The 26,966-nt window shown below is 35.3% G+C and overlaps 1 protein-coding gene across 1 annotated transcript in view; it reads left to right on the forward strand.

Annotated features, from left to right (window-relative positions):
- Positions 1–26,966, forward strand: part of ABI3BP (ABI family, member 3 (NESH) binding protein) — a gene marked incomplete at its 3' end in the record, with an annotated part of 108,201 nt that overhangs the window by 22,740 nt on the left and 58,495 nt on the right. Inside the window, exons 5-10 of the mRNA XM_009085208.1 lie at positions 445–626; positions 3,870–3,943; positions 8,723–8,750; positions 9,119–9,181; positions 10,247–10,342; positions 12,780–12,857. Coding sequence (XP_009083456.1) covers positions 445–626; positions 3,870–3,943; positions 8,723–8,750; positions 9,119–9,181; positions 10,247–10,342; positions 12,780–12,857 — 521 coding nt within the window. The remainder of the gene's footprint in view (positions 1–444; positions 627–3,869; positions 3,944–8,722; positions 8,751–9,118; positions 9,182–10,246; positions 10,343–12,779; positions 12,858–26,966) is intronic.

Raw genomic sequence — 26,966 nt, forward strand, 5'->3', positions numbered from 1 at the left:
TTTGGACTACTTTTGAGGGGAACACCTTTCACTGGATGGTTGTAGAAGACATTGAGAAATCAGCTGAGGCTTCCTTCTTAGTAGACTCATGATTCAACAGACTAATTCTGGCATATGTCAGAATCACAGGAACCACTTGCAAAATGAGCTTGTGGTTTGTGGTTAGAACCTCACAAACAGGGTTGTTGGTGAAAAAGGAGACTGTTCTTTTGCTCTTTGTATAATACTCCTAATACTCCAGGGTCTGTATGATGGAGTTCATATTTGTGGAATATATGCTGGTTTCTCTGATATTTGATGACCATAAAGGGCCAGAAAGAACAAGAAGAATACTGCTACAATGATGGGTAGCAGTTATTTTATTAATTTCTCATGAAAATGGTTGTAGTGAGTATCTTTGTGTAGATTTTTCTTATCTTTTCTTTATTTTTTTTTCCCGAGCAGGTTCTATACAGTTCGCTACAGAGAAAAAGGTAAAGACAAGAAATGGGTTTTTCAGCTCTGCCCAGTTACAGAAACAGTGGTTGACAATTTGAAGCCAAACACAATTTATGAATTTGGAGTTAAAGACAATGTAGAGGATAGTATTTGGAGCAAGACTTTCAATCACAAGACAGTTCTCTCAAGTAAGTATCTGACAATAATTAATCAAATAGCTACTCGGACAGTACATTTTCTCCTATTGTGGTATTACTTAGAGTAAGCTACTGATCAGGTTTACATTTTTCAAATGCTATCCCTTATGGCCCTAACAATTCTTTTAGTAACTGGTGAAACTAGAAATATTTTGCGTTTGAAAAACTGTCACCTACTCTTCTGAAAGGTGTTTTTTTTCATTGCAAATAGAGAATCTGCTGCAGGTTGGTAGGACTCTTAACAGTAATTAGTTCAGATAAAGTGTTGAGTATGCATATTTATATTTCTGACTGGATTCTAAGATTTTTCCTTAGGCCTTGAATAACATGATGATCAACTAATCCATAAAACATCATATAGCTAATCAATTTCATTTCTTCCATCAATGAATTTGAGCTGATGGAAATTATTATTCTTGTTCGCATCTTCTTTTACACCTGCATTTATGTTGAAACTGGTAAAAAGCTAGATGGGGCCTGTCCTTCCTTGCATGCATCACAATGGACCCCTTAGGATTCCACTAGACAGTTGAATTTGAAGGTAATTTTCAGGCAAGAAATTATATGAATTGTGTTTGAAGCATGCACTGTCATGTATGCTTTTGTCTGAGTTTTCATGGAGGCAGTGTATTACATCTCTGACTGTTCTGTCAGTCATATTTTAAGGTTTTTCTCCAAAGCCCCAAGTCAATGTAGGAAAAGTGATGTCCAGTTGACCCTTGAAAAAACATATACTGCTAAAAGAATCGTTCATAACAACAGAGGAAACAGGCACCACCAGAATCTTCTTCCTTTTAATGAGAGGAAGAGGGGACTTAACAGATATTGTCCAATTTGATTTACTTTCCTCAATCATTTACATAAATGTGTTTCTGAATGTGATGCTGGTTGGAAGATGCTGCAAACTCCTATGCTCAGTACTTTTAGCTTGACTGAAAATATGAAGAATGAGAATTCTCATTAGAGGGCCTTATTCATATATTTCTGGCTGAAATTTGGTTTGGACCTCAGTTTCAACTTGCAGGTGAATTACACAGCTTGATATACTTGAGGATAAGGGAGGGAGGCAGTATGGTGGCTTGTAACACTGCAAAAGCCTTCATACTCCCTAAAAAGAACTTTTCTGGCTATCATTATAAAGCTGAAATCTGCAATTTTGAAGTACCTGCCCAGTGTCCATAGAGTTGTTTTAGCAGTCCAGAATAATGCCGTTGTTATACCACGAGCTTCAAGTGGGGAATGCTGATAACCTTTTTCCATACAATACTGCCTTGCAGAAAGAAACTCTGCTTCACAGCCCTAAAGATGGCTTACTAAATGGCTGGGCTTTTTCTACTTTTCAGACATCTTAGAGTCATCTGTAGAGCAAGTGCTGAAATATATTTGAGCACTTAAAATAAGAGGGAACAAAGAGTGCATAGTGCTTATAGTTTAATACTGATGAAAACATCTACTGGCATCACCATATTTCTTTTTGTATATACTATATTTCTAAATGCTGTTTCTTATAGACATTTTATGTTTTTAATAGGCCAGGAGAATCATTCTTGTAAGTTTATGGAGACAGACTGACTTTGGTTGAAAGATACTTTCTTGTAAGAGTTCATATCACATTTAGATGAGATTTCTTTTTCCTTGAATGTAGACTTGTGTATTCCGTAGATGCTTCTGCAGCAACTAAATCAAGGGAGTTTGGGATTACTCTGCATGTCTACATTCTGGTCTACTGAAAAAGTATCTTCTAATCAGAAAGTTTTCAGCATTTTTCAGATTCAAGCCCTTCATACTGTTAGTGTATAGTAGGTAGATAGAGAAAATGGGGACAGTGAACAGAGAGTGTATATTTATTACAAATGTAAAACGACTGTGTGCACAGGAGTTTACCAATCAGCACAAATGACCACTTCCTTTCTGTTTTAATTTCCTGTCTTGTAGCGACTTCTCATATAGGAGAAGCATCTCAACCTAAACTAAACATCCTTCACAGTAAATTTTCTTTCCTCACTGAAGAACATATACACTACTATAATGTGAAATTTCTTTTGCATGTTCTTGTAATTGTTGAATCCACAGGACAAGGTTTTGTTACATACTAAGCTTGTTGGGTTGAACTGGGAGGAGAATCTGGTTTTAATTCATTATTTGAGAAGACATAAAAGGCCTGGCAAATGTTCAGCCTTTATTTAACCAAAACTTTTCTAAAGAGACAAAAGTAGCTTATTTCTGACCATCTTAAGATGATTTTCTCATTAAGTCAGTGTGAAACTTCTGTCAGTTTTCCCTTGTCTTTAAGCTAATAGTAGGTTCTGTCCTTTAGAAGTATCAAGCACTTTGAAAGATTTTTTGCAACTTAAATGTCTCTCAGTTGATATTTCTTTAGAGTTGAATTTTTTTTTTCTATTGCTCCTCTGTCTTGGATGGAATTGTGAAGAAATATGGTAACATATAGCTTGATTCTTGTTTGCACACTTGTCATTGCAGAGAGCAGAAAAGTGTAAAGGTGGAAGATATAGGTAAATTTGGAAGCATCTTGCTAGAATAGAAGACGTGCTGAGTAGGACTGTTTCTCATCTGTATTTAACAGCTGCATCACAAGAAGCTTCTAATACTAAGAAACTAAGATTAAAAAGAGGAATATTTTGGAGTTTACGTCTGTGGGTTACATTGATCATACTGAGATAAATGAAGCTATGTCAGACCTAAAGAGAAGAGGCATGTCTCCTCTGTGTTGTCAGTGCTAAATGTGTATTTTTTTCAGAAGAGCATACTTAAAAGTAAGACTTGCTTTTGGAGACCTTAAACCAAGCTGCTTTTAGCCAGTTCTTGTACCAGCCTGACAGATGGGATGCAGAAATTCCTCTTTCAAGTTTTTTCCTCACATATTAGTGTTGTGGTTATATTATTTTTATTGAGATCCTCTTAGGCACCTCTGGTTTACTAAGGAGTCATAAGTCCCAAAGACCACTTCAGCTCTCTTAACCCCTGTTATAGATAAGAACAATGCATCTCATTTCCTTGCTGTCAGGATGTGAAGAGAAAGCTTTGCAGGTGAATTAATTGTTCTGGAGAAACAGGAGGAAAGAAAATTGTTACATAGTGTGTTTTTGTACAGGCTTGTAATTAACCTCCTCACTTTCCTGGCTGTTGAAAAAGGTGAATACACTTGGGGTTTTTTTGCTTTGGACAAAACATGAAAGTAATTCTGTGTACTTATTTATCTTTCCATCAAAACAGATAAAAAAGTAAATGGACAACTCCAGAATATGTACAAGTTGGTACCCAATTCCCAAACACAGGTACGCAAAACAGTCTTATTTTTTATACCAGATTTGTGTCGAATTTAGGCTTCTCTGTCAGACTAATGTGAGGCCACAAATTGCCAATATTAAAAACAATCTGTTAATTCTAAGACTAGATAACTGTATGGAGAAGTGTTATATGTGTGGACTGACAAAATGATTGAGAACTGTAGCTGAGATGATTACATATACTTATTCCAGTATAACAAATGTGAAACTGATGTTTTCCATGTGTGGATCCTAAACTTAAAATTTGCTTATCCCTTTGAAGTCGTCAGGTTTGTTAGCCTGTGATATTTGTTGTGGTCAGTTAATTTTGTGATAACTTGGTGCTGTAATTTTATAGAGCAATCTCGTATATACTCAGGCCATCTAAATAATTTCATTAAAACATTAGATGATTTTTATAAATAAATACATAGAAATATTTTAAAATCATCTGTCATTTTCCATAAATGTTATCAAGCAAGTCTGAGTGGATTTCATATCTTCATGGATTCACATACACTGATACTTTTTGCTTCCCAGAGCTGAAGCAGAAATGAAGGCTCTCTAGGTTGAATCTACTAGTAGACAGTGAAAACCAGACATTGTATTCATAACTTTTGAGCTACCTGTTCTACTAAGAGATTAAATAGGTTTCTTCATATTTCCTGTCCTTAAATTTTCATCAAACTACAAGTTTCAGCACCTAATCTGGAGGTTTGTTTGTTTGCTTTTGTTTATAAGGTACTATCCATGAGACAGACTATGGAATAGCTTCCCAATAAGGGTTGTAGAAATTCCTCTTACTTTTTGATTTTTATAAGGGAACAACCCATTCTTCATAATTCTCTTCTGTCTCATATTTGCCAAGTGTTTTCATAGTAGGAAATGGTAATTTATGGTTGTTTGCTCTTCATAATGTATAATATTGTAAATGGTCTGTAATTATCAGACCTGGAATTTCTTCAGTAATCAAACCATGGTTCATTCCATACGTTTTCTTGTAGGAATAATTAGGTATGCAAAGAATCATAAGAATCATTAAGGTTGGAAAAGAGCTTTAAGAACCTCAAGTCCAACTCAACCTAGCACCACCAGCATGTTTACCATTAAACCACGTCCTCAAGTGCCATATTCACACATTTTTTGAACACTTTCAGGGATGGGATGGCCACCACTTCCCTGTGCAGTCTGTTGCAGTGCTTGACAACCCTTTCTGTGAAAAATGTTTTCCTAATATTTAATCTAAACCTCTCTTGGCACAACTTGAGGCCATTTCCATTTATTTAGGACAGTAATACTTTAATTATTGCATTACATATAGAGTTAGAGCAGTATAATGCTAAGGCTATTGGAAATAAAGTCATGTCTTGCATTCAAGAGAAAATGTTGTATTTGTGAGTAGTATGAATCCAGGTGGTTAGATATTCAGGCGGGTGTTCATTTCATTATGTCGATGAAGTCAACTTTACTGTTCTTCCCATTGGTCCCAGAAGTGTCTTTAAAGTTACACAGGACAGCCCAAGTCCAGGTAATTCATTCTGGCATATGGAGTGCAAGCTGAGTTCATTTGCTCCACTTAGAAAACCCTGTCTGCCAGGACCCTGACTGTTAGGCTGCTTCTGTGGAAGTAGGGGTTCTATTTATGCAGGAGAAGTCCTGAGAAAGAGAGCTAAAACAGTTTTCCAAATATTTGCACAGCTTAAGCATGAAAGAAGGACTAGAGCCAACATCTAGGCTTTTCAGTCAGCTTCACAGAGCTTATCTCCGGAGCAGTACTGCTTTATCATCCTCCACAGAAATATTGTGAAAACATTCCATAGATGATTCTAAAAGTTCTCTTATCACCCTCACTTTATTGGTGCAGAAAGCCATAAAACTGAGACTCAGAAGCAGATAGTGGCCCATTCTTAAGTTTATGTTATTACTTCAGCTTCCACAGCAATAGGTGGGGTATGTTTCAGTGGTTCAATCGCATCATCATGCAAAACCAGAATGGGTGTTATTTAGGCCAAGCTTTGTTTGTGCCTTATTTTGCTCCAAAGATACAACTGACTCATATCAGCATGGTCCTAACGCTTCTCTGTAAGGATGGTTTTAAAGGCTGTTTACTAAAGCAACATTACCAATCCATCTAGTCATTCTGCCCTTTTAACATCAGTCACATATCAGCTTGTGTTTCTTTTGGCAGTTTCATCCTTTAAGTTTGACTAAGTTCCTGGGACTGTGTGAGCTACAACTAATCAGAGAGTGGAAGAAAAGGAGAGCTGTAGATATGATTATTCTTTTTCCCTTCATAAAATGTGTGTGGTGGTAAGGCAGAGAGAAAGCAGTCAAAATTTATTTCCTCTTCTATCTGATTAGGTTCTTGTAATTTCATGTCATTCTGAAAGGTGGAGTCCTCCTCAAGTTTTCCAGCCTTAAAAGGACTCTGAGCCTCTATCATTTGTTAAACTCTAGGAGAAAACATTCCTGGCCTTCCAGAACTTACTCAATCCAGGCTGACCATGATGCTTCCTTGAGGAGTCTCTTACATGTATACCAGTTAGTTGTAGCTTTTTGGAGTATTGGAATATAAGAGAGAAAGAATGAACAAGTGTCTCTTAAAGTAATGTTGCCATGTGCTGTTTCTTTCATACAATGTTTGAGATTTGCAGTCCTTTGTGCAATATTCCATATGTATATGGTCAGAACTTAAGATGCCTTACTTAGGGTATAATTTACATCTCTAATTTTCCTCTGAAAATAAGGAATACCTTATTTGCCATCTTGTTTCGTGATGGCAAAAATTGTTTTAATAACTCATGCTCCTCATACCTATATGCTTTATATTCCCTGTCTGAAAAAGTATGGTTGATAGTGCCATTCATACAAATAATGTGCTGATGTTTCTGAAATAGTTGGTCCAAGTAGTAAATTGTATTAGATGTAGAACTGTCTAAAGTAGTCACTTTCTGGAGACTGAGAAGAAAAGTTTGACAACATGGTGGTATATTTCAAGTGCAGCACTTACAGATTTATGTAGGTGAGCAGTGTAATTACAGCAGTTGGGGAACACAGATTTCATGTCAATGATCCATTCTAGAGTGAAAATTAAATTTGGAATGTACTTAAATGTATTTGGTATTTTTATATTGCTGTCGTTACAGTCATCTATTATTATTCGACAAAGAAAGGATTATTTTGTCAATATGAGAGCCTTTTGCTAGCAAAAAGACTGATAATTATTATGAAAAGTTCTGCAGTGGAGCTACACAAGTGCTCACTACAACTAGAGGTCTTTTTATTTGATTGTAAGGATTCTGATAAGAAATACAATAAAATGAATGCCTTCTGATAAATGCATTTCATCCCATTTGATAGTCACATGAATAGCAGGACTACTTCAAAAGCTGATCATCTGCAACACAATTTTTCACTAGAAGACAAAACAGAAATGTAAAACTTGTTAGCAACAGAGGAAAAACATAAGCAATAAAAAAGGAAGATTATTTTCTATCCTTCATTAATGACACTGATTGAAACTACTTAATTTAAGACCTTTGTCATGCCAATGCAGAAATAATGGCTTTCATAGCATAAGTAGCCTCCATCTATTTCCCTAGGGAAAGGTCCATCTTACTTGTGGAGATTGTATTGGATATGTACTCAACCCCTGATTTAAAAAAAATATTTAGAATAGAACAAAAAGAGCTATCCTTAGGTAAATAATTAAAATTTTGTCATCACATGCTGAATTTTCATGCAAATATTCTTTCATATGAAGAACAGATGTTGCAAAGTGGAAAAAGAACTTATCTGATTCTGACTTTAATGGTACACATTTAGCATGGAAAGGTGATTGTCTGAGTTCTTTTCTTTCTTGTAACTCAGATATAACTGGAAAAAATCTCCTTTTAATGTATTTAGCATTTCTATATTGCTGGCATTACAGTCTGCCTTGTCTTATCACTTGAGTGTATTATTAAGTTTTCAGAAGTTATTCCTAATACTTATGTATGGTGGTGAATTCTAATTTATAATCTTTGGGATCAGCTGTTTTCTTTCTTTAATAAATGTAGGGTCCATTCATATTTCCCTTTCTTTTTTGTGATGTGATAATAATTGAAAATAGTCACACTTAGGCAAGAAGTAATCTGGGTCAAAGAGAAGTGAACAGCAGAATAGTCCAGGTATTTAGCATAAAAATGTAAGAATGACATGGGTAGCTGGCCACTTAGACTTAGCAAACAATTCCACCAAATAAAATCACTTTGAGTTAATCTACTCTAAGGAGGCTGTGCACCCAAGAGTGCTGATAGTTTACAAATGTCCAAATTCCAGGTTCTGGAATAGTTTGTGTTTTAAATATACTATTCCTGAGAATATATTTGTATCTTGTGACCCAGTTTGTATATATTTGTACCTATAATTTCTATATGTATATGCATACATTTCAGATGTTTTGCTGTAGTTAAATTTCAGCTTTCTGGACTACTTCCCAGTGAATCCCCAAAGAAAAGAGGATTGGGGATTCCTAAACTGTCAAATACTATGTTTTTATGAAGCAAAATATCTCAGGCTGAAAGGAGATCAAAATGCAATATTACAACACTAGCCCGTGGGAACTGAAGCAATAGTGTAACCACCAGTGACTAGGGCCAGAGCCATATCCAGTGTTAACTTGGGACAGGCGCGGTATTGGATTAGAGCCCTCTATTTTTATTACTCAGAAAGTTCAATTACTATTATGGCAGTTATCCCAAGGCTTTTTGTTTTGTCTTTTTTCTCTTCTCTCAGCTTATACTGAGTGATAATAAGAAGTTGGTCCCTGTCACAATAATCAAACAAGGTAAATTTGTATACTTTTTAAAAATTTATTCTTATACTCTGCAAGAGTAATTTGAGATGAAAATGAATGTCAGGGTAACCAGATGGCCTGCAGCAGGCCCTATAGTAACATAAGCAAAAAATGTAATTTTTCACCAAAATTGATGTCAGGGAAAAGAGATGAACAATTAAGAGATGATATAGAGGAAACACAGTTTGCAGTCTCTTAAATTTATGTAAATAAAGAAAATATTAGGACGGTGTCCTCATCTGCAATTATTAAGTTGAGGGAAGGTTCTCAGAATACTGAGGCTTGTTTCAGGTGTGGTTTTATTTCTTGGTTTGAGTTTTTTAAAATAAGCTTCTAACATCCCTGTATTGTCTCCACAGTTATTCAAAATCGGACGCAGTCAAAAACACCAGATAGTTCTTCTCTCCCAGGAGCAATATTAGGTGACTAGAAGATATTTTTATCATTTTTCGTCACGCTTGGTTGAAAATTTGAACTGTGAAAATGCTTTTAATTTTCTTATCTTGATAGTTATCTCCTTGCGTATCAAAGTATATTTTGCAGCTGGTTCAGATAGTATTTGTTGCAATTTATAGTGGTACAGGTGGTTCAAGAATGTTGTAGCTTGAGTGAAATAGAATCACATTATTGTCATTGTATTTCTAAGACACTCACTGTTCAAGCCAAGGAGTTCTTCCGTGCTTCAAGTGAAGGTTTATGGCAAAGATCTTATTGAGATGAGGGATTGTTCTTATTGGGTTTTTAAGGTAGCATGATAACATGCAATCTACAGATGCAAACCCATACCAGTGTATTAGATCATAGCGATCTTGAAATTAGAACTTGATGTTAGACCTTTATAACTTGATGTTAGGGGCATAACAGTTTCCCTCCAAGCTATTCGAATTCACGCTTTCTGTTCTTGTTTGACCTATAAGAATACACAATAATGGCTTAGAACATAAAACCAGGGAAAAGTCTATCATATAGTGCCTAGTGTGGTGAGCTACAAGTCTGCCTGGAATAGGAAGGGTCACCGCGTCATGCACCTTGTGACCAATTTATTCCATGATTCAGGAAGGTTTTTACTCCTTATATATTGAAATATCTTCTATGACTGCATAACTTTGGCTTAAGTTTGCTTTGAATGAGTTTGAATGTACTGATATGAATCAAACTCATACTTAGTAAGCCAGATTGGTGTTGAGTCTTGTTGGCCCACCATAGAGAATGTCCTAGAATATGTGATGCTGCAGTACTCCAGGGTTGTATGTTCCAGTATCAAATTGTTTTCAATTCTGATTATTCATGAAATGATGATGATACAGTGAGTGATATAAAGTGGAAATAGCCCCAAATGGGAGTGATAATTGTTGAACAGAACTAACTAATTTCCCAGATACTCAGACTAAACTCCCAACAGTTCAGTAGTAGTTTCCCACATGTCTCAGAGGGCAGACTCTGTTTTCATCTCTTCTGAAATTAATGGTGCATATCTTTCTTTGCAGTGCACCTTATTGTTCCAGGTCTCAATGAGAGTCAGCAGAAACTTCCGCCTCTCCTGACGATAGATGACATACCTCAAGCATCCAAGAAAAAAATGGGTAAGCAGAAATGAGCTAAGGTTGTATTTTTTAATGAACAGTATCAGAAGTGTGGTGATGTGAGATCATATATGCAAGCATATACGGATTTTATTCCTCTTACCTTCTTTTTTCTATTTTCTAATTAATGATTTGCTTGGACTTAAAAGGATTCATAGAAATTCACTTAATTTAAAACATCTGGACAGGTTTTATAAGGTACTTCATGAACAGATTCTTATTTATTATCTGTAATTAAGTCCATTTGAAAATGACAGCCAGAAATTAGAACACTTCAGTACAGGTTTCATGTGTATGTTGTGAACATGCCTGAAACCTGCAGAAAAATCTTTAATTAGGGTGTTTCTTTAAGATCTCTAAACTAGTGTTGTCATCTGTGAACAGCATAACTGTGGAAAATAAAGCTAACTTTAAAAACCTTAATAATACCCCAGTGCATCTTTCACAGATCCCTAGGGTTCTGGAGCTGATGACTTTTGGCTTGACACATCTTAATAGTTAATTTGTACTTCAAACAACTGGGTTAGAATTCTTTCCTTTCTTATTTCTGCTTTGTTTAATTTACTCTGTCATTCCATTGCAGACCATGGCGCATTCTCAGCCTTGCTGGCTTTGCAGGAAGAAAACAGCAGTACTTATTCTTTTAAGATGCTGTGTAGATGTAAGGGTAGAGCTACACAGTAGAATAATATTTACATGTGTTTGAGTAAAAATATGTTTGTACTGAGGCTGAGTTCCTTAAAATTTAGTATTACTAGCATTTCACAGACAAATATTGTTGGTGTCATCTGTGGCTGCTGAAAATTCAAGCTAAGTGTAAAGCCTTAATTGCAGTATTTACATTACAGAGCATTAACAGTTTTCAATCATGATGATAAAATTAATCAGACATTAACTTGATTACTAGTATCTTCTTTGACTAGCAAGCGTGGAAAACAAACTCCTTACCATTACTTCCATAGTGCTAACATATATATGGTGTGCAGGTAAAAAATCTCAGTAGACCATATTTTGACAAATCCAATTTTCACACCCCTTACTTTAAGAAAATCATATTTTAAGACCATCAATATCAGCTTTGGATGTCAGTATCTAGAATTCTTATATTTGTTTTCATTTTATACCAGTAAAATTATATCTTTCTGCAGGAAAACGTTTTCAGATAGGTCATAAGGTTCAGGAATTTGCACAGTAAAAATGGCAGAATGTGACTATGAGCAAAAGATAGGGAAAAAGATGGAGGTAGCTTCAGCTGACCTCAAGATGTTTGACTTCCTAAGGTGGCTGAGTGTAGAACTTGGGCTTCTAAATTGAAATGCCAATATGTCTAAAATAGCCAGCTGGTGTGATGCCAGTTTGGAGTTGCTCTTCACAGCATGTTGCACAAACACCTTTGCAAAAATAACCAGGGCAGACAAGTGATGCTTTGTTCTGTTCTGTTTATTATGTATCCCTTACCAGAGAACATGAAGTACAGGGGTGTACGCACAAGGGACTCCTGTATTCAAAGAAGTGTAAAACAGGGAAGAGTCATTGTATGGCAGGCAAAAATACTCTGAGAAATAATATCAATCCCTAATGTAATTGACAAAAAGATGTGTTTTCCAAATCTATACAGATATCTTTCAGGGCTGCCTGAGGTTGATGTACATCTACAATAAAATACTATAAGGCTTATCCTGTGTGTGAAGTTATGACTAATTCTGATTTGCTGACATAGTGCAACTATTCTAATTCTGTATTAATTAAAAAATCAAAATAATGCATTGCAAACTATAAAATTTATTGAATTCTCAAAGTGTGTTTTGTCTTTTAATTTAGTCAAAAACATATGGCTTGGGTTTGTTTGGGTTACTTTGAAAGTAGTGGTGCAGAAGAAAAAGCAACAGGTATATTATTCAAATCAAATTAATTAATTTACTCTATAGCCACTGCTGGAATATCTTTGTTTGTGTTGGAATAGAAGACTATTGTCCTACCACTGTAATTGTTAAAAGTACTGTCAAGGACAATAAGGACATGATTAGTATGACAATTTTGAAAATGCATTAACTGTTCTTTTGCAACACTTAGGACTATATTGCATCTCTTAATTTAGAAAATGTTAATGCTCAAATGCTAGACAAATGAAAAACACCAAAAACTCTTCTGCAGTGTGACAGTAATGATTCATAAGGCATTAAATCCTTCCTTTAAATTTTATTTTAAAATATGTTTTAATGAACAAAACAAACCCAAAAAATAATGTATTTAACATAACTAGATGGATACTTGTACTGATTGTACTGTAGAAGTTCATTGGTTCCTACAGGCATTCAGCTTTCCACATTTATCCATGTTGGCTTACCTTGTCAAACTGAAGTGGGGCAGAAATAAATCTGTTGTAAAAGAACAGATTCATCTTTACAATTACTCTCTAATGTCTTTGCCCTTTTAGCTAAGAATGAAACTGGAGTATGGCCTGCTGAATCCAAAACACCAGAAGTTCAAGAAATATCCCCAGAGTCTCTTCCAGGTAATGAAAATTTTATTTTTAGAAACTCTGTGGAGTGTCTTTGCCATATATATTTAAACTAAAATTAAATCCATCTTTGTGCTGGCTAATCTGCAGTTAAAGACAGTAGTTGGAAAACAGGAGGGTAATGTAACTGAATTAGTAGTAATGTGTGGTAGTTGCGGAAAAAATCTGAATCTAATTTTGAGGAAACTTTCAAATTATACAATATTTACATTTATAAAACCACAGAAGAATTAAAATCATGTCTAATGGTGGGGTGCTGGATACCTTGGAGTCGTGAAAAATAGCAAAACAAGTTTTCTTTTGATAAACCCTAGTGCTGGTTTGGGCTGAATTAGAGTTAACACTGGTTAATATGGGGCTATGTTTTGGTTAAACCTTGGGTTTCTGACTTTAATGAAATACATGAAGAAGAAAATGAAGGTGTACAAAATGGATGCATGAGGTTAAGATGGAACAGTCACATGAACAAGCTCTATTTCAGAGGTGTGGAGGATGATGCCATGATGTTCAATGTAAGTTCAGTTTAAAACATATCAGTCTTAACCACACTCTGTGGACTTACTGGTCCTATTAATATAAAAGGGACCCGTTCACACACATAGGAAAGTAATATGAAATTTCATCCTAGATTCATATCCAAGGATTTGTGTCTGTGAAACATATGTTAACTTATGTATTTGGAAGACTGAAGTTTTTTATCATCTACTCATGGCTGAAAACATATCAGTTATTTAAAAGGGTATAGACAGATGCTGATTTTTTAACTGTTAAAAAAAAAGTAAAATTTTAAATATGGCAAGATTTATTGACTCCATTTGCTCAGAAAACAAGTTAGTGTAACATAGACAGACTACTTTCTGAATTTGTTTAACAAGTATAGTCCTATATTTTAACATTTCCAATCCAAGGGGAAAAAAGATTGGAAAGAACTAAATTGTTGAAAGTCAAATGATGAAGATTAACTTTCCATCCACTTTATTGACCCATGTTTCAGAATTGTTTAAGAAGGCATGTGCCTATCTTCATTTTCAGTAGTCTGGCTCTTATCCTAAACTGAGTCTCGAGTCTTGATTCTACTGTCATCAGAGACAATAGTTTTCTTCTGCCAACTTCTTTGCTGAAAGGGAGAAAGGAGGCTTGAATGGTGGTGAGACTTTAAAATTAAAAACAAATTTGAGGAAACAATGCAGCAAAGGTTTGCTTTGGCTTGGTTTAGACATATTATGTGACTTCGCTAACATTACTCTATTCCATCTATCAAGTATTTCCAGACTGGCTGAAACGTGTAGCATGTTGTTTCTTTGACATCACATGGTTCATGCAGATACTGCTTTTAAATATTATGGTGTTTATTTTATTCCTTAAGTATATGAAAAATGCCATACTTAACATCATTAGACCACCTTAGTCTTTAAAATAAATTAAAAAAAGACCCTCCCAAAGAATATGTAGGGAAAAAAAAAAAGAGATGTAGAGTAATGCAGCAAAATAATGTAATGATCAACAGCCATCTTTAAGATTCTTTTTTTTCTGTGAAAATGTTTGCAGAATGTTATTTTCCACTCAATAGATAAGTGTATTTGCCAAATTCCGCTTTTAACCATCCATTCCTTTCTGCAAAACTTTCATATGGATAGCTATTTTTTGATTATCTTAAATGTTAAGAGGAAAACAAAGATGCTTTTCCTCAAAAATTTATTATCTAAGGGTGCTCTGAACTCTACAAGTTTCTATGTGTAATAAAGGACTAGGTTATAAATGGAAATGTGTGGGTACTTTTTAAAAAACCATAAGTAATTTTTTCTTTCCTTTTTTTACAATTTGAGGTTTCTTGTGGTCTCTTGTGCAGTTATTTTACTAAATTATTTACCTTCTCTAAGTAACTGCACAAGAGGCAATCTACAAATATATTTTCTGGGACTTTGCCATTTCGTGAAAGTGAGAACTGAATGCATAAAATTATGTAATTGGCTGTCCTGCAGAATCCTAGTCCTCAAGCTTGCATTCATCTAATCAAACTATGTCATTCCTTCTGCTGGAATGTACTGGTTAATCAGCTAAACAGTGTGAAATTTGGCACCTGGGAAGGAGAGAATTGGTCCATTCTATCTCCTTTCCTTTGTGTTCTGTAATTATGTTTATGTACTGGCATGTAGTAATTCTAACCATAAACATCATCATCTCTAAACATGGCACAGAATTGTATGTTTATGAAGTCGTATAGTGTGTTTCATTGTGCATGTAATAATTGGCAAGTACTGTCTTTTTTTATAACACTTTAGTAACCGTTTGTTGCAATTAAACATATTCTTATTGCTCTCACACCAGTAGTTACTGACTGAATGTTTAGAATAATTTTCATCTTCCATTTCATGCTTCCGTTGTGTTTTTCCTTTCAAGTCTTTTTTTTCCTGTGGTGGCCATTCCTTTCAGGCATTATTTGTTGATCACAGCACCAGTGTCTTGTTCAAGTAGGAGTATGTGACACTATTTACATTAAAGTGTGTACTAGTTGTTGTTACAGTATTTCAGTTCAAGGGGAAAAAAAATCAGGTAACAGAGAAGTAAAAGCAAATCCTTTAAAAGTGCTCTTCGAGTGTGATTTCTATCTTGCCATGGAATATGCAAAAAATAACTTGAATACTAAGCATTTGAGCCAGACTTTTATGAGTAACTTAAGCAAGAGATCTGAGCGTTGGCCTTTCGCAAGGGTTGCATTTGAGAGACAGGGATAATTAATTGAATTTAGCAATAGGATCTAGTTCGTTATGTTTCATGCAGACATTGTCATTTGAAAATCGTACTGGGTTCTCTGAGTAAGGCATAGCAATTATTTGCTGTGTAAGGTTTAAAGACTGGTTCCAGAAGTGGCAACAAAACACTGATTTAATAGAAGCTGTGTGCTGTTGCATCTGTTGTGTCATCAGCCATGCAAGAAGAGAAGAAAGGAGCTTGAAGCATTTCAACAAGCAAACTGTCTGAAAGGCTCTGTGAGCTGGGCCACTCTTGTATTCCACTGGATCTTTATCAAAGGGTGTGTTTTGTGATATTAAACAGTTTAGTTACTTTTTTGGATATATTTGTCAACCAGGTATCCCATCGTTTTCTTAATTTCAAGCATCCACTCCCTTGACATGCACTTCCATGGAAAGACTTATTAGTAAGCTCTTTCATTCTTTGTTTTTGTCAGGCTTGTTACAATTATTTCCGCTCAGAACTAATTTATTCTTAACAGCACAAATTCATAGTGCTGTGGTTTTTTTCTTCAATATTTGAAATATTGTCTCATATGCCTCAAACTACTGCTTCTATTTTTTCTCTCCATTAAATGAAGTGTGGATCTTTCTGTTAACTTCACAGGAAAATTGGGAGCCTACCAACACTTAGAAATACGAGTACAATGAGCACATTTGTCTGGGACATGGAAGAACTAGTTTTTAAAAAAAAAACAAAAAGAAAAACAGCTAATTATTTCTTTAAGTAACGGATTCTACTAGAAATTTTGCAAAGTAGATCTGCAAAATAGGGAATATGCTGGAAATTAAAAGTACTACCTGTGAATCCATTAAGTAGGGTTAATGTTTAGTTGAAATAACTCCTTTGTTGCTATGTTTCTGAAGTTCTGTTTCTCCTGTCCTCCTTCTGGCCCCTGAAGGCTTCCCCTTGTGCTCATGTGGTATATCAGGAGTGAGATTATTGCTTTCATCAGAATATGTTAAATCCAGTTGTGCAGGAAGAGAGGGTCAAAAGAAGTTTGAGAAAACAGTTTAAGAAACGTTGCCTGAGTGCATTCTTGATGTATTCCATGCTGTGATAGTAATTTTCTTTGCTTGGTTGTGTTAACCCTTTACTTTGTAAACCCTTTAGATTGAACTGCATCAGGCCTAGTTTACCTGGTTCCCTATAATTGTGAGAGACATTTCTCTTTTTCACTAGTTTAGCTTTCAGAGCCTAAACTTTCTGCTTCCTCTATGTTTTTTTACAAAAATGTCTGCTGTTGTTTCATGTCATCTCTACAATGTTCTGTGCAAAAATGAGGACATCGTGGTTTCTTTTGTCCTAATTCTAGACATGCTTTATCTTGTTCAGCTTGCTCAGCTAGTTTACCTGACAAGACACATGCTTCATATGAGTGTAAACCACATGACCTCTAAAAAAACATCCAAAGCATAACAAGTTCCATATTTCCTTTTTGTGTGGGTTTGTTTGGGTTTATTTCAGTATTACATCTCACCAGTAAGAAATGTGCACTTTTGAAGTACTTCTGAATTATAGGTTTGTTAGTTGATGTCTCTGTGTCTCTTGTGGGTGACTTTTCTACCACAAGTTGCATAGAGATAAATTGCTTTAAATTCTCTGTAGAATGAAATCCTCCTTTCACTGTTGACAGTAACAGCACATAACTGATTTTGTAGAAGCTGAGTTGGGTCCCAATATGGCAGAGGCTGTGAAGATTCCAGATTTTGTGGCACTGAAAAGCACCATACTCCAAAATAGAAAATAGTATAGTTGTTGCAACTGTAGTAGTAGCATCTAAATAACTATTTAGAATGTGGGAAACAGCATGGTTATTTTCAGGAAATGAAATTAGAATCTTATATGCCTACATGATCAGTTCTTGCTTGAAGCAGTAGACTGTGGAAAAAGCAGGGAGAGCATGCTGGGAAAGCAAAAGTAACTGTCTTCTATTGTGCCTCAAAAAGAATGAGATCTTTTATTAAACTGAATGAATACTAAAGCTTAGTGCTATGTTGATGCCAATCATAATTATTAAAGACCTCTTCTAGATACCGACATGGGCTAAATACTTTGCAGTTTGCCCTGTGGAAGGGATTAATGCTCTTACCACATTCAAGGCTGAGACCATACCATCCTGTGTTCTATATCTGTAAACTTTGTCATTTTGTAATCTGAGATGACTGATTGTGTCTACTTTATGACTGATTAAAGGCCCATGGTATCCCCAGCAGGATGGAGAGGAAAGAAGTGATCTTGGCTTCCTTACCATTGGAATTATTAGTTAGATGAAACAGCTGGAAGTGTATAGTTATGCACTAGTATATTAAAATATGGCCAGAAATTCATTTTAGGGACACTTAATGACTGTTTAAAAAACTGCCCATGCTTTACTCTGAATATGCAGAATTAGAAGAATGAATGGAAATAAAAACCTATTATATCATTGCTAGAAATATGAAAGAGCTGAGGTATTATAGGTAAATATTTATTCTTTTCTTGATAAATTTTATATTAGAAGGATTTAAAAAAATCAAAATAGTGGGGAAAATATTTGTAAGTACACTTTTTGATGTAATAGATCTTTTTTGTAATGTATATAATGAATCTGAGAGGCTATAACAGAGGTACAGTGTGAGCTTCTGATCTTAACTTTGCTCTTTGTGACTTATATTTTCCTTTGGTTATGTAAAACTGCAACAAAATAAGTCTGAAAGCATCATATAGTCTTCACATCTGAAAACAAAAGTAAGTATTTGTCATGATGGAGTTGAGCTGCTGTAGAAATTAATCAGGTGACAAAATGGTGGTAAGTGGGCTTTGGGCAATAGATAAAGCTCAGAGGGATTCTAAGTTAAATAAAGATTCTTTCTTCTAGCTCAGGCTGAGAAAGTACATGGACCCGATGAATTTAAGTCAACGCCTAAACCCAAACTGGTGCAAACTCAAAGCATACTGGGTAACTAATCTTTCTGCTTTTTACATTCTTTGTACATTTTATGCTTTTTACATCTCTAGCAGAATTTTTCTACTATTTGGTGCATCCCCTTTCTATTGGCTCCAAAGGAAGACCTAAATAAAACTTTCTGGTTCCTTTTGTGTTTCCAGTGACTCACACTGTAATGAAATGTAATGCAGGATGCATCTAGCTCTGACTGAACTGTGGCTTTCACAGATTTGACTGCATGATTCAATTTTATTCTTCAAATTAATGCGTTCTGTCTATTGATCTGCATGGTTGACATAATATAAAATTTCCATCAATAAAATTAACCTCAGCGATAGAATTTAAATAATTACCTCGTTGATTTTCTTCTAATGACAGGTTCATTTAGCTAACATCAGCAGTGACACAAATGGACAATCTTATATTGCATGTAATGTAATATATTTGCATTTGCCTTGAAGGAAAGAAAAGCTCTACTGATTTTTTTCATTTATTGTCTCAACATGGTGTTGTTAGTTTTGTGATCTGGAGCAGCATCTATTTACTTCTGGCATTCAGAATTCTAAATTCTCTAATGTTGATTTTGTTGCCTGTATTTTAATCCTCAAATCATGCAAAGTTATGAAGACAAATCTAAATTTGTTGGTTTTGGGGGGGGGATTTTTTAAACTTTGATAAGATTTTTCTAAAGCAGAGGTGGCCTGTGCATGGGAGGATATATGATAAAGGGAAAGCTCAGGAACATTTTCAGGACTGAAATACAGATGTTCCCATGAAGAGGACCACTAATGTTTGTCAATAAATGTATTTTTACATAATCTAATTGATTCATGTTAATGTCCTACTCTCTCTTTTGTCTTTTTTTTTTTGTTTACAGTTGAAAGCAGATTTCCAGACTTTACTGAAGCTAAACCATCATTCACTCTAATTTTCATTTTGGCTTTTAAGGAGCTTTCTTCTAACTCATACTCAACCTTCCTTGGCTCTGTCATGCATTTAAAGATTAAAATAAGAAATTCAATCAAAATGGTTAATTTCAAACTAGATGGACATAGTTACTGATAGATGCTCATTATCAAATTCCTGTGATTGACAGATCTTTATGTTACGATTAGGGAAAAAGTGATTTCTTTCACATTCCACATACCTTTTCAAGTGACAAATTTATATGGGTTTTTTTTCAAGGTTGGACCTGCTTCTTCTTTTTTATTAAAAATCATTGTTTACAGGAGTGGTTTATAAGCTACATATAGATCCATGATGTGTCTTGTAGTATCCTTAGTCAAGTAAAGCTTTGGTTATTTCTTTTATCATAGCTTCTAATGAAATACAGCTACTTCCTTCTGGATCCAGAATCTCTGATGCTACAAAAAGTCCATTTGCAGAACTTGGTAATTACTTTCTTTGTACATATGAGTAAACTTTAGTGAAAAAATGATCTTCACAAAACTTGCAAATTTCTTCTTTCATTCTAAGCCTGCTTTTCCTTTATTGTTGTGACAGATTAATGCTTCATTTAAAACAAACAAACAAACAAAACTTGCAAGGACTTACAGGCTACCTTTTGCCTATAGGGTAATGGTAATCTATAATTAGCTAAAATCTGGACTTTTAGTTTTGTAATTTTCTTGGAAGTACCCCATAAGCTTCTGAGAGTGACTGTATTTAACAGCTGGAACACTGTTCCAGCCATCATCAGTTCTGTTTGTTTTCATGTAGTTTGCCAAATACTTGTGTATTTGATTAAAATAGTGCCATAATTTGTAGATCTTGTGGTTTAAATATTGATAAGATGGATTCATTAGCTGTTTGGTGATGAACTTTAGGACATTTTGGAAATGCCTAATATTGCAGAAAGAATGGTGCTTCTCACATTTTCAAAATAGTTTTACCTGTATTGGGTTCAAAACTGTGTGGGCAAAGAAGAAACAGGCATTTCTTTCTGTTTTTAAAGGTTATATATTACATGTATTTACATGCATTTATATGGTTGTATATATGTATAGACATATATATTTAAATATATTCATATGCATGTATATAACACCAAAACCTCTTTTTTTAGTGCAATGGAAAGCTTAATGGTCTATCTAATTCAAGAATCATCATTAGTCTAGATTTAACTCTTCCAGTAAACCAGAATATTAATGCAGGTGGAGTACTTCCATACAGAATAAGGCCCAATCATAGCAATTAAGTAATTAGAATAGTAACACACAATCTTCTTTGTTTCTGCTTTTTTTCTGCTGTTTTTTACACCCTTTCATTACCCAGTTGGGGCCTAAGCTTGGTGCTTTGATGCTTGTGTTGGTGATGAGTAGGGATATTTCAGCAAGTTATGAGCATCTGGAGTCCTGTGCTGAGAGGAATATGATGTTCATGCTGATGATTTCTTCCTCTTCTCTTCTTTCTTTTTCTTTCTTCTGCTGAGACATCTTAGATCTGAATTTACCATAGAGAGTGCCCTTTGTGTATGTTAGATACTATTTCTGTGTTTGTCTTGTTACCCCTAAAATAAGCTTTGTCCAGCTCCAGGTATACAGTTTTTACAACTGAACACTGCTGTGTTGTTTATGGTATGGGGTCTCCAGTGCCAAGCCTGGTCCCCATCCCTCATCATCCCATGCCTCTACTTCTCTACACCATATCCTGTGTCTCCCCTTCTCAAGACCTCTGCTTTCTTAACAAGCCTGTATTTCTCTACACTCTGTCATTGTGTTAGACATAAATAGCTCATTCAACCAAACCAGCTGCATGTTGCTGCTTTGCATGTAAGCAACTATTACACTAGTTACCTGGAGTGCCCTTGAATCCGATTAAATTATATTTCACTAAGCATTAGTCAAGAAATTATCATAGAATAGTGCTGGTTTATTTAGATGGCATACTTTCGCTTAATATAGTCTGCCAAATTTTAAAATAATTTCCAGGAACACCTCTTAGTTCTTGAAATGCATATTTGAACCAGAACCAACATGAAAATTATCTTCACAATTAGTTCTTAATTGGATAGATTTTTTCATAGCTCTTTTCCAGATATGTTTGAGGGAATAGGAATAGACATTTGTTTTCACCATGGTGAAAGAAATTGGGTTAAATCCAGTGACAGGCAGCATTGAAAAGACACAGTGATTTGAGAGCCTATTTGGTATAAATGTAGCTGCAAAACTGAGAATTATTAGGGATGGGATGTATTTTTGTTTCTGCTGGGGAATAACAACCTAATCCCATGTTTGGCTCAGTGGAAACAGTAGAATAAGAACAGATGAGGCAAAATATGTTTCATTCAAGTATTTATTCTGGTTTTGTTCTCATGTCTTCCATTCCTGCCAAGTAGTTTCACCTAGCAAAAGTGGGATTTCCTTATGTGAAGCTGGGCCCAGTCATTGGGTTAGATGGAGCATCTGTGCTCCCCATGAAGTCAATGGTCAAGTCAAAGATATTCTGCAAGATTGAGGGGGTGGTTATACAGAAGAGGTCGCATTGTGCCTCTGCATGCCTTGGTCACCTGCTGTTGTAAAATCAGTAAAGAAAGCAGAACTGAATTTATGAAGTTCAAATGCATGTGACCTGTATTCTGCCCTAGTTCCCCTGAAGACTTTTTTTCTCTTTATTTTTCTATCTTGATTTTGCTAGGGGGTGATATCTCCTTTGTTTTATAAACTTCCTGTATGGTCAGTATGTTTTGAATTCAAATGTTTCTCAAAAGACAGTTTTGCTATCATGCTTTCAATGTTCTGATGTCTTTGGGAGATCTCTCATAGTTCTTACCAGATGTAAATGGCTCACTGGAAGCTTTTGCCAAAAGCTGTGAATCATATGGCTTTTGTTGGTATTATTTCCTCTCTATAAGTATAGAATAGAATGGTTCCAGTTGCAAGGGACCTACAATGGTCATCTGGTTCAACTGCTGAGTCCAGCTATATCAGGGTATTAACCCAGGATCACAATTTTTAATGTGGTAAGATGGATTGAAAGTAAATGGAAAAGCAGATCCACTATATAAAGTAAAGGTCTGTTTACTTCTTGGCATATACTCATATTGCCTACATTAGAAATGAAGCCTATACCTAGTTATTTGAATTTTTTTTCAATCTCAGGCATTCAGAGAAGTTTAAATTTTAAATTCTGGCATGACTGCTTTTCAATATACCTCACCTTGATAAATACCAATTAAAAATCTAGATGAAAATTTTCTCTTTCAAATATCTTACAACCTAATGGATATCAGTGACTGGTGCAGATATGCTTATGTGAGGGCCCTGTGTGATTACTGGAAAGAATAGTACTTACTGACCTGTACACACAGTTGAATAGGATCTGCTAGAAACAGGATGGTAGTGCAAATGTTGCCCATGGTGGAGCTTTGTTCATGATGACCTTTAGGTAAGAGTGCCCAGCTCCATCTTGATTCCCTGTTTTCATTAAAACACACTTCAGGTTATCCATACTTCAAAGTGAAATAACCAGAACATCTTTGTAATCGTCTTCAATACAGGTAACAGATAAAAGGTGCTGTTTACTAGGCTTTCGTGATTATATCACTGACTTCATTGTACTACTCTTTTCTTATCTTTTTCAATTACAACACCTTTAAAAATAGTTGTGCATAATGTAATACTAATCAGTTTACACAGACCTGCGAGTGCTGTGAAGATCAAGTGTATTGTGTTTGGGTTGTAGCTGTCTTACCGTGAATAGAAATCTCTTAAGTAATATTGATTCAGCTTGATTAGATAATGTATGCCAAATATGAGTGGCATAAAAATTGATAGAAAGAAGAGACTTTCAAACCAAACAAAAACTTGCTAATTACAGTTGAAATTAGATTTTGTTTCACTTGCAAGGAGAGTGTCTCTCTTGGAATGATAAAAATTGTTTTCATGTTTGCCCTTAGCTACTCAGAGTCCAGCCTTGAAATCCATATCTCTACCTTCTGCAGAAACCAGAAAGATGGAGACGGGTAATTAGCAGATTAGTTCCATGACTTTTTTCCATTATCTTAGCATCATGTAAGTCTGCAAATGGTAATCTTAAGATCTGCTTTACAATCTTGGCTACCAACACGCTCAGGAGCTGCTTATTCACCATTCTTGTGTCTGTGTGACTCGCTGAAAAATATATTTGCTATTGGCTTCAAACTGCTTAAAGACAGTGTTGTCATATTTCATCATTACCTTGTTTCTTTTTGAAAATCTGCAACTCTTACCCAGAAAGTTTAATAAGATAGAACTTCTTGCTGGTAAGAGTTCTTTCAGGCATGTGGGACTCCCCAGAAAACTGTATTGTCAGCCATCATCTCCTGTTGTCATGGCAGTTGTCTCATGTCTCGTTTTAGGTCATCTGTCACCTTGCTTAGCTTTGCATTAGCATCATCTGGAATTGCACAGCCTTCACTACACTATTTGATGCTAATCCATCAAGTCTCAGGTCTTTCAACATGTTAAACTCAGGTTCTTTTTTCAGCTTTTGAGGAAAAACAGCCTGTTTCTTCAGGATCCAAACCATCTGGTACCACAGAAGTGCAACCAACCACATCTGGTAATGATTTCTCATAAGGTTAACCCTCCTGACAGAAATGTTCAGAGATTGGTGCCTGTCATTAAATAGTTTTGGCTTGACATAAATGAAGCATAACTTCAGGTATGAAAGTGCTGCATCAAATACCACCAGGATATCCTCCTTCCTGATCTGAAGAGTTCTAGACAAAAATTCCATGCAGTCCTACTTTGCTACATTTTGTTCATAATTTGTTCCCCTAATTTGAACAGCCTGGTCTTTCTCCTTTTCAGCTCTATAGTTTGACTGGTTTTTGTGTGATTCTGATAACAATTTGGTCATTAATTACTTTATGCGTCTGCACATTAATGCATTTTCAAGTCACACTTAATTGCTTATTATACATTTCAGACTCTACCTTTCTGTGGAATACGATGTGTTAAATATTACCCAGAATCTTTGTAAGCTTATAAAAGAATATGGTGCTGTCACATGATGGTTCTTGTCACCACAAAACCATACAGCAAAATTTTTGCTTTTATTTTCCAGCTTCATATGACTTTCTTCATGTTACCTCTACTCCCCAAACTTTTACATCTTCAGAAATACCAGACACTGGTAAATAATACTAATATTACTTCAGAAGCATACCATTTGGATTGGCTGGGGTAAAAAAGTTTATTACTGCTTCCATGCTGGTGATTTCAGACAGCTTTTGCATACTGCTTGCCTTGTGTGTTGCCCTCTGTGTTATTTTTCAAATTCTGTATCAGCATCCTCATTCCTGGGATCAGGTACAGCACAGGTTTAAAGCAAGACTGCAACTAGCTTACAGAATAATACAGTATTGATCAAATAGGTGTGTCAGAAAAAGATTTACATTTTGCAATGCTTAAGCCTGTTACAGTTGAGTTAAATATACTTTTTAGTGCTAAGATTTTTTCTTTCTCTCTTTCATTCTGTCAGTTTTTCAATGTCCAAATATATTTTGCTGTGATTTTCCCATGTATTGCCTTAAAAAAGGAAAGTCAACACACCTCAGGCCAGATCTTTGTAAGCTATATATTGAGTTATAGCTTTGGAGATAGGTTGTTTTTCCTGTAGCCTTTGGTCTATGAGGGTGGCTAAGTTTTTTAATCATTATTTGCATATGAGCAAGTGGTGGGGGCCATGGGGTGGTGGGGGTAGAAGGAGGTGAAGGGAGAAGGAAAGCAGTTCATTGCCCAAATCTTCTCTGAGCAATGCAGCAACAGTCTGTTAAATTCTTGGCTGAATAACCTCCTGGTTCTTGGCATCCTAGTACAGTTCAGGTTTGCTGCATTATTCTACAAAGCATCCTACTCCTGGGTAATGATTTTAAATCAAGTAAGTTCCTTGTGTTACATGGATACCTGGGACCAAATCAGACTGAAAATAAATTGTCTATAATTGAGATACTGCATAGAGCTAAATGACTTCATGAAGTGGTTCTTCAATCTCCTGAAATAGTATTTTTTCCTAAATTTTCTGAAGAAATTTTAGCTTCATGGATAGATATGGTGTAAGTTGTATAGCTGGTTTTTCAGTTGCTATTTATGGCTAGTGCATGTAAAACTCTTTGTGAACATTTGCACACATGGGAAAACTAGAATAACAGCTTCAGCTAACTAATTAGTGAGGATATTTAAAATAGATAAAGAAGATTCATATTGTAAATAAATAATAATAACAAATGCTTTGCAGAGCAGTGGAAAGTAAAATTTGTCTCCCCAAAATGTTCCTTCTTAATTTATTTACATTAAGTTATTTCTCAAGTGTAATTTTTTTTTTACTGGAGATACAACTGAGTTGGAAAATATCCATGCCCATAATTATTACAGAGCTTCAGTTGTTAGAAATGGTATAGGGTAAAAGTCAAAGGATGACTCTATTTAGTTGCAAAGACTTTTTTTTTTTTTATCCTTGCTGCTATTTTTGGAAAATTTTTGTTGCTGTAGTTGTCAACATCCTAGTAATTAATGCCAGTTATTGCTGACATTATCTAGATTCTCATCCACACTCATCATCCACGATTGTGGATGGAGGATCAGGGGCAGAGAGCTGAGTTCCCTTTAATTTATTGCATTTGGTTTACTCATTATTGAGGTTCCCAGCTGTGCACCAGCCCTTCTCAATGTTTTTCCTGTGCTGAGAGAATTTAACTGTGAGAGAGAATGAAAAACTTAACATACATTTCTGTGTAATGCTAATGTGAAAAGGTTGGTTTGAGTTGCTTTATATTGACTGGCCCACTGACTGTTTTCTGCATCAAAAGGTCTCTTCTTACTACCTGCCATTCATAATGAGCTGAGATTATGAGGTTGTAATATGAATTCTCGTAAGTGTGAATAACTAGGTCACCTGTTTTCCACACTGACTTCCACACCAGCCCAACAATCCTTGACTCAGAGTAATGCCTAGCTGATTTGCAAACGATTTTCCCTGTGCTTCCATTTTAACAATGCACCATTTGTCTGCTGAGTCCTGTGCTGTCCATAGTAGCTCTGAGGCAACTAAGCCTTTTAACACATGATTATCTTTTCAGATTTAGGTGAAAGGAAACCTCTTTCTTCGAGGCCCACAACATCTGGCATGCCAGAAATGCCACCAATCTCATCTGGTAATGACATCTCTCTTCATTGTAGTTCTGACATCTAGTCAGTCTCTCAGAAGACACAGCAATGCTTTGCTAAATGAAGGGTTTATTCTGTCTTGCTCTGTAAAAATGTGTAACTGGAGAGAGAGACCAGTTGTATCTGCTGCAATGTTTGAGAAATTTGGATTGAAATGTTGAAATTATAAGATTTTTATTTTTTTTAATACTGTTAAACAATTATCTAGATTGTCCTGTGGAGTTGTTGTCCAGGTTTTTTGAGAAGGATCGTGTGTGTGTGTGTGTGTGT

Source organism: Acanthisitta chloris, unplaced genomic scaffold, assembly GCF_000695815.1.
Source record: "Acanthisitta chloris isolate BGI_N310 unplaced genomic scaffold, ASM69581v1 scaffold1222, whole genome shotgun sequence".
Classification (NCBI taxonomy): domain Eukaryota; kingdom Metazoa; phylum Chordata; class Aves; order Passeriformes; family Acanthisittidae; genus Acanthisitta; species Acanthisitta chloris.